We start from the raw sequence: 9562 nt of genomic DNA on the forward strand, positions 1-9562 counted from the left end.
TTATTTTAACAGAATTTATTTATTTTCTTTTTGGTTATTTACATACTCACAGCTAATTTAAGTAACAAAATTCAAATATACTTGTTGTTGGAGCTAATATGAATGAAAAATCAATATGTAGTGTTTTAGTATGTGTAAAAATACAAGTTTTAACAATTTTCCTATTGTTACTTTCAGCTTGTGGTTCATTGTGGTATGTCAGATCAAGCGAACTGCCTTACAATTGAAAAATTAGCTCACAGAAATGATTATTATGGTTGTGATATAACAGGTCAAGTTCCCTCTGGATATACATGTTGTTGTGATGGTCCTGATGTTTTGTATACTAGTATAGATGTCGAGAAAGTTTTGGAGGATGTGTATGGCTCTGGGGCTTGTGTTAAAGCTCAAGCATCTAAGGATGCTGGATTGTAAGTGAAGTTTAATTATTAAGTATATATTTTTCTTTTTAAAAATTGCCATCGAGCTGGGTGGACACTCTTAGCATAATTTTTAATGATAGTTAAAGTGTTTTTTAAGGAATATGTTTCCCTTAAAAATATGATAATATATATTTTTCTAATTATTTTATCTGTTGAAGATTTACAGTAAATACAAATTTTAAAGTGTATAAACGAACTAACAGCTTTGAATCTGTATCTGTTTGTTGACCAAACGAAATAAGCCAAGAAGACTTGGTAGATGAAGCCTTCTTTTCTATGTTTTAATTTAACGTGCATTTTAAAGTAGAAAGAAGAGATTTTTTTTTTTACTTTTTGTAACATAATATTACATCTTTTACTTTTTGCATATACTATATGGTACTTTTCAATGAGCTACCAGTTGCCAAATGTCGTGACTTGCTTATATTTCATTATGAATAGTTGTGGAATGATGTTATTGTGAATAAGCAGGATGAATAAATATCAATGCAAGAATTTTCTCTTCAGGATTTTCAATTGCTTACCAGATATGAACACCTGCAAGTTAATCACAAATATAACATTCTTTATCCTGACATGGGATGCCATGTGCAAAACAGGAAAATAAATAACAGCATGACACTGGCTGCTAGTATCTACTATCTAAAGTCCTGGCTCACTGAATTCACGTTGTTTGGTATAAATACTAGCAGTGAAATACGAGAAATGATGGTGCAGGTTCGAAATAAAACTAAGTAAGTTAGGCCACACAAATATTTAATTATTTACATAATGTACATTGCACAAAAAAAAGGAAAAAAAAAGACAGTTCTATATCTTCCTTTTTACTGGGCCGATTGACAAAATTCAAATGGCTTTTTCATGTCTTGAAAGCACGACTTAAGATATATATTAGATTTATATTTAGCGTTGTCTTAATATAGGTATTTTGACACAAAATTGGACTTTTTCCGAAATAACATAGCAATTTTTTTCTATATTCCGATTGTACAACTCAAATTATGCCTAGATATTAAATTTTCTAAAATTTGGTGGGAAATTTACGGAGAAATTAAAAAATGTATCCTGGCAAAATTTTTTAAATTTGTCCAAGAATAATTCATTTGGCGAACTTCTTAATATATGGCAACCAATTCTCCTTTCCCTTCATTATGCCGAAGCGGAAAAAAAGGGCCCCTTGTTCCTATCTTTTTACATTGTGCATGAGCAGAAAAAAAGTCACGTCGTTACTACTTCCAAATAATTTTAGCAAAGTGTTTAAACCACATTTGATGTTTTATTGCTTTCAACAAATATGCCAAATTTCAAAGCACGCCAATATGTAAATTCACGTATATCTTCGGAAATTTTGAATAAAAAAATGTAATTTTTTGCAGGTATGCTTAGAAATACATCTACTTTAAGATGATGGCAAAATTTTTATAGATTATAATTCAAATTTTTTTTGAAAAATTTATAAAAATTATTTAAAAATACAAATTTTAAAAATAAATCATAAAAAATGGGAGAATTTTATTTGAAACGAACCTGAATTTCGAAATGTGAAAGGAAGAATCAAATAAGCTTAATAAAAAAAAAGAGATTAACCATACATATATATACCAAACTCAATTAACATTGGGGTGCCCACCAGCAGCCGAGTGGTAAAGGCGCTGAACACTGGTAGTTCGGTCCGAATCCCGCGAACGGGCTGGCTACATGGGCGTTTTCGTGGTTTTCCCCAAGTGTAGCGTGTATACGAGCCAGTTTCCCTTAGAAAGTCCTCCACGAAGGCATTCCTTCCTTTAGGCAGATAGCCCTAGTGTGCTTTGCCATAATTGAATAACCCACAACCCAATTAACATTAAGGGGGGGCCTTTTTTTAAAACTACTTGTGCGATTTTTACAAAACTTGGTAATTTGGTGTAGTTTGAGTCGTAGAATTGAAATATGGAAAAAAATTGGTATGTTATTTCAGAAAAAGTCCGATTTTGTGTCAAAATAGCTATATTAAAACAAATCTAATACATATCCTATGTTGTGCTTTCGAAACATTGAAAACGTTATTTGAATTTCGTCAATCGGCCCTCTAGAACGAGAGATATAGAACTTTTTTTTTTTTTTTTTTTTTTTTTACAAGTGAGCGCGCCATAGGTCCACTGCATACATTCTTCAACTATTAACTAAACTAAATTTGGCTTCTCTCACAAGAGGGCGATTACACCGAGCACGTGTGGTGGTGATCGCAGGAGTTTTCAGCAATGTTAAATGAAACTGATAGTTTTGTGCCTCCTTCTGTGCAATTTGAAGTTAATCTTGTAAAATCTATTTTGTATTTTTGTATTTATCTTTATCTTGTGTAATTTTTCCAGATTGAATAAATAGTCCTTTTCATAAAACTGTATTTATAATTAAGGTTACCACAATCTGGATTCTGTGCCAACACTTAAGTTCGGCCCTAAGCGGTGCCTTTTTAACAGAGTGCCGATTAAAGTACTCATTAACAGAGTGATGATTAAGTGCCGATTAAATTATGTGCACAAGTCATTTAAAAAATAATTTTAAAATTTTTAGCACATGCTTCAATACTGAATTTGTGGTTGGGAGGGGGTTGAGAACAAAATCATATGTTTTGAACAAAATCTGTATTTTATCACACATCAACTGACAAGTCAACTTGAAGCATTTATAGTTAGTTTTCAAATTAATAATTCCCTCCCCCCCCCTCTGTCAGGTTTTCTCTTAATCCTTTTAAACTGCAATATTTTATTTTTTGAGACAAAAATATGACAGCGCTATATATTTTAACTAACACATTTTTAGTTTTTTAAAATATTTCTTTCGTATTTATTATACCTACAAGGAATTATTCAGAATAATTATTTAATTTGATATTTAATAGGTATTTCAATATAATTTCTTTTATTTTATATTTTAGGTATTTGTGTGAATTTATATTTTATACTTCTCTGAAGATAAATCAGAATACTGCTTTTGTACATATTCCTCCAATAGGTCAACCATATAGTGCAAGAGAAATGGCTGAAACATTAGCTATTATTATTCATTCTATGTTGAAACAAGTTCAGTCATCATCCTGAAATATTATCTTTAAAGTCTGTGCATCTTCTCTTAAGACAGGTTTATGAACAATAAGCTTTTTAACATTTTAATACTTAAAATATTTTTACAAATTAAAATTTACCAATCATTTTAAAGATTGACATAAATTTTAGACTTATAAGGTGATTTGATTTCTTTCATATTTTTAGAGAATGTTTTGAGTATGTTTCAAGAAAAATGAATGAAGAAATGTGTTTTAATAGTTTGCATATTAAATTTAAAATTTAGGAATGAAGTTTTAACAAATTATTTGAATCTATACTTAAATACTACCAGTTAGTTCTCTCTTGGTACTCAATTGATTCTAATATATTTTAGGTGTATGATTTAATGACACTGAATTCAAATATGTAATTTGTTTATTATTTGATGAAATGTTTTCCTTTCCTTCTGCTATTTTTTTGGGTCATTCAGTTTTCATGAAACTGATTTAATTTTTATTTTTTCTTATTTGAATGATTGCAGTCCTTTTATAATTAATGAAAGAAATCAGTACTATCCCATATGACTATTTTTCAGATGTTTCAATGTTCTTGTATATTACCACTTGTTGATCATTTTTGTTAATGAAGGATCATACGTGTTTTGGAAAGTAGGGTTAAAGAAAAGAGCTTCTTTGTCTGGTTGTTTTAAGTTTTCTTACTTTTTATAAATGTTTCTGTACTCTTAAATACTTAGATTTGCTTGGAAATCTTGCCAGGAATACAATTATTTAATTGTAACATATATTTTCTTTTCCTTATATTTTTTTCATCTTTTATATCATTCCATCCTAAGTATAAGATCATGAAATGTATTTATATTGTATGTTACATAAACTTAATAATAAATAAAGCAATTATCATATCTGCAATTGCATATACTAAGTAAAAACACATTTTCCATCACATGTAGAATACTACATAGGCAATTGCAAACAGCATTATTGTGTCTAAATCTGAACATAAATATTATTTTTACTCCAAATTTGCAGTGCAAATTATGAATCAAATTATATTATTTTTAAAACCTTGCTTTTTCTGTTAGCTACATTTTTCAGAGCTACCAACCCTCCTCATAAAATTAGGATATTCCTAATTTTTTATAACATCTTCCAGTCTCCTGCGAAATCTTCCAAGTAATCTCTTTTTAATTTATATGAATTTAAATCATCTTTTTTCATATGCATTTCCAGAAGAATTGTTGGTACATTGATAGTTGATTGAACAATTTTGCAAAAGAGATTCATATTGATAAAATATAATGAAAAATTCCTAAAAAAATGCAGTCATTTTTAAATGAAACTATGCTAATTAAGTTTTTTCCAAGTGATTTTCAGTACGATTTTTCTGCTTAATTTTAATTTGATCTGAATTGTTTTAAACAATTATAGAGCTTTCTAGAGCATTTAGGAAGACTTACTTGATGTTTAAAAGATAAATATTTTTATTTAATTTTGCTACTAACCAAAACTAGCATTTTATTTAATTTTTATTTAAAAATTTGTAAATGGTGTATAATTAAGTAATTCTATTTGATTATATGCACATTTTCTTTCATTTTTATTATGTTTAAGTCATTTTGATAAATAAAAGCTTTTTTCATAAATAAAATTTTAAGAAAATTATAGCTTAAAATTAAAATGTGGAATAATGAGCTAAATATCAAATAAATGTATCTTACATCCAAATTATGTTTAATAATCTGAATTGAGCATTATGAAATGACTTAAGTCAAATTTGTCTGTGGTATTCCTTCAATACTACCTTGCAATATAGCACAAAATCCCTCAGGTTCTGTACATTTCAAGTTTGGCAACTATGATATTTTTAAATAAACTTCGATAGTGTTCAGTTTTTAGTTCATTTGTGTAACTGGTGCATTAAAATAATAATTATTCATGATGTATTATAATTTTATATCTGCTTCTATTTGGTTGTAAATCTGTATGATGATACGTTAAGATGTAAGTATTATAAGAATATATAAAAATGTCTACCAGCTGCATAGTCAGCAGCCTAAAATAGTATTACAAAAAAGAAAAAATATAAAACAATTTTAAAGAATCTAACTAATGTAATTTCATGGGTTCAGCTAGTAATTAATAATAAGAAAAATGAAGAATTGCATTTATTGCCTTTAAATCGCTTGGCATATTAATAACAGAATAAACTTAAACGAAAAATCAAGCACTTTATATCTTCCCAAAGGCAAATGTACTGCCGCCTGAAAGATTAAAATACTTTATTTCAGGCAGTGACAACAGATTTCTTTTTAACTCGCAGAGTTTATAGATTAAATATGAAAGACAAGTATATTATTATGTTTTGCCAAGTGGCAGTGGCACCACATTTCTTTTAAATTGCTGAGTTTATTGATTAAATATGAAAAGCAAATATGTTACCCTGTACCAAAAGGCAACACATTTTCTCATTGAGTTTTCTGATTAAATATGAAACATAAATATTGTACACTTTGGCATATAACAGCATATTATTTTTAAATCAGTAAGTTTTTAAATCAAAAATTCATTAAATTTGCACAAAATGTATAATTTTTAAAAAAAAATTGAATTCAAAAGTAAGGCTTGAAGGTGCACATATTCAGGTGGAAGACTACATGTGGTTCAAAATTTGCTGGATCTAGGTAACTCCATTTTTCCACAGAGCAAGGAATATATAGAGAGTGATTCTCCATTATTTAATAATATAGAAAAAATTTTGGTGCAAACTCGTCTTTATTCTTAATAACTTGACTCTATACTGGCTTTTTATAATAAAGCTAAAACCTTAAGGAAGGATTTTTCACCTTTTCCAAGGATGCAATCTTGTTTTCTTTGGTAATGGGCTGAAATGCTGTGAATCTAATAGCTGACATACTTGTGAGGTGAATGTGTGAAAAAAAAAAAAAAAAAAAAAAACTGAATACCAATTTATTAAATCAAGATGAAATAAAAACATTTGAGATCTAAGAAAGTATTTATTGTTATGGTTTTATTAGAAAATATCGCATGTTCTTATGCATGACCAGTGCACTTTATAGATATCTCTGCTGTTTGCCGGCTCTTTGATTTCATATGATGTGTTTTCTGTTTTCTTTTTATGAAATGTGCTAGCTTTCTGGAACATATTTAATCTGATGTGTTGATGAAACTGTTTCTTTTTATTAAGTAAAATGTTTTAAGCTTAAATGCATTCTAAACAAAAGTAAGAGTTTTTCTTAATCATTCCAAAGTAATAAGTACTATGCTGCGAAAATGCATGCAGTCTCCCAACAACAACAACAACAAAAATTTTTGTAATTGTTTGGATTACTAAATATTCACAAAGAGTTACCATCATTGTTCATTTATTGAATGTTTTTTTATAATTATGTGAAATTGCAAACCAAACTGAAGTTTATTATAATGGATAATTAAAATGAGTTACATAAGTTACTTCATTGGCTTTAAGTAGTATATAAATAAAGAATTAATATTAGGGTTATTTGTAGGTATCTAAACAATTATATAATTTCCACCATTAACTGTGATATTTTCATCTCTTTGGCAAATTTTCCATTCTTTTCTCATAAAGCCAGACTGTCTGTAATAAAAATATCATTTGAAATGAATAATACTGACATTCTGAAACATTTTATTTTTGAGGAAATGTTCTGTATAGCTGAAAAAATGAAAATTTGCTGCCATATTTCATTTATACATTAGGGTATGGCAATTTATTGACACTACTTTTACTATAAGTCATTCTTATCTTAAGGAATTAAAGTTAATAAAAAGTTCACATTTTCAATCTAGTGCCGATATCGTAAATAACTGCAATAATAAGGCATGTAGAAGGTGCTGTTCTTAAAAAATTCTAAAATAGAGCTTAAATATGTTAATAATGCCAGAATAGTATAAAAGAAATCAGTTCATTGGTTTCAGTAAGCTAAATATTTAAATTATAAATTTATATTACATGAATTGTATCATGTCAATTTCGTTAATTATTTACCAAGTAAATACTTATTTATGTATGTCTTGTGATTTATCTATTGTTTATTAACATAATAAAGTTATTTTAGCACTGTTAGTGTAAGATGTATAATATACATATTTTTTCATATATTTCCATATGTCAATCATTTTAAATTTGATCTAATTTATTTAAAAATTAATATTGTATTCTTTCATGAAGGATTAATTTGGTGATTAAATTACTGAGAGAGAATTTAATCTGCCAAAGAGATTGGACTGCCAAAGAATTTTGCACAAATAAAAAATTTATTTCTGGCAGTGAGTGTGAAGGAAAAGATAATTTTATATGTATATAATGGAATTCAATTTTAAATACTTCCTGCTTTGTTTTTACTTGGTGCATATTTTTAATTTTTATTATTGACAATTCTGAGTCAGCATACATTTATTTTGATCTATTTCTTCTTTTTGGTAATGAAGTAATTAATCTATCAACTGTAGATGTAATGTAAGCTTCGCTTGTATTTCAGCTGATGTTTTTTATGTTTCTATACGTTGAAAATAAATATATTTTACAATATATTTTATGAAGTTTATTTTCTACTATAACACATGATACTTTACTTTTTGTTGATGGTAATATATTTTACTATATATTGCAAAAAAAATTTCGGAAATCGTTGTCGGTTATTTTGTCATATAGTTATATAAATGTAGCGAAAACCTTGTATCAGTGTGATGTATGTTAACTAGAAGGGATTAAAACAACCATTCTGAAAAGTAATGATTGATTCAAAAAATTGTTAATGTTGTATGAGGAATAAAAGATACACATGTAACCGTTAACATTCACTTCTTTGATTAAAGATTATTGGATATGATAATTTTTTTATATGTTGTGCACATGTTTGTCATCATTGTCCATGCATTTTTTTAACTTGTCCCATACAGAGCATGGGTGTACATGCCTTAGTTGACAGTTTTAATTTTTTCATGCAGATTTCTAACATTTCACTGCAGCAACATATTTTTTTTTTACCATTCCCATAACCAAAATATCATATGTTGTAAAGTCAGTCAAATTGGGTGACTCGAGAGCTACTTTCGATCCTTTGCAATCTGAAATGCGACTTGTTTTGAATAAATATAGTTTAATTAATGGACATCGGAATACACTAATGCGATGCTAAAACACAATGCTAATATTTTATTTAATTATTCACCCTAATATTTTTTCTCTCAAGTTAATTTTATTTTAGGCAGTATCTGATTACATTCCTGTCTGATCCCATTGTTCGTAACAGTTGTGATTCACCTGGAAAATTTGCTATTTGTTGTACCTTATTTGTTGTAAGGTACTACTTTTATTCAGTCCTTGAACAGCGTGAGTAACTGTCGAGAAAACCATTTTCGTTTTGCAATCCAGTATAGAGCTTTTCTAATCTCTGAAAGAATTTTAAGAGATTTTTTTTTTTTTTTTTTTTTTTTTCTGGTGGACTGAACCTTCAGCCTCTTATCTTACTTGGTTAGACTTGTCTCAATTTTCTGTGGAACTCCTTCAAAATTTATTTCCTATCCCTAAGCAAGTCAGACAGTTTTATGCAATTGCTTCACAGATTCCATGGTTTCTTTCAAATAAGTTTTAAAACTTTTTATATACTCATTCGAACTGCGTAGTTTAAATAAAAAGTGCTTCCAGATAGTTTTCTTTTATACTATAGTTTTTAGTCATAGTTATTATTTTAGGTAATTTTTTGATTTTTATTTTAATTGTTTGTGTTGCATTGTCTCTTCAGATAAATGCTTTAAATTTTTTTATTTATTCATTCGAACTGAGTATTTTAAATATATTTATTAATATAAATTTTCCAAAATTTGAATTTATTTATTGGCAGATTCTGGGGACTTTTCTAAACACAAAACAGTAGATATAAGATGTGTTTATTGATATTTATATGCAGTCGTGTTAATCACATATTCATTAATTTACTTCATAATTTACGTAATTTTCTTTATATTCAAATTCTGTTTCATTATTTTTGAAACGATATAAATTTGGACTTGCGCTTCTCGAATGTGGCTCCCGTAGTCTTGAAGTTTG

The 9562-nt window shown here is 27.8% G+C and overlaps 1 protein-coding gene across 2 annotated transcripts in view; it reads left to right on the forward strand.

Annotated features, from left to right (window-relative positions):
• Positions 1–8043, forward strand: part of LOC118202708 (pyroglutamyl-peptidase 1) — a 43405-nt gene extending 35362 nt beyond the window's left edge. For both annotated transcript variants that reach the window (XM_035374894.2, XM_085811079.1), the window contains 2 exons: positions 178–410; positions 3340–8043. In XM_035374894.2, coding sequence (XP_035230785.1) covers positions 178–410; positions 3340–3502 — 396 coding nt within the window. In that variant the 3' untranslated portion in view covers positions 3503–8043. The remainder of the gene's footprint in view (positions 1–177; positions 411–3339) is intronic.
• The last annotated feature ends 1519 nt before the right edge of the window (positions 8044–9562 follow it).

This window comes from Stegodyphus dumicola, chromosome 2 (assembly GCF_044657685.1).
Source record: "Stegodyphus dumicola isolate Sdum_Otavi_A_Nest chromosome 2, ASM4465768v1".
Taxonomy (NCBI): domain Eukaryota; kingdom Metazoa; phylum Arthropoda; class Arachnida; order Araneae; family Eresidae; genus Stegodyphus; species Stegodyphus dumicola.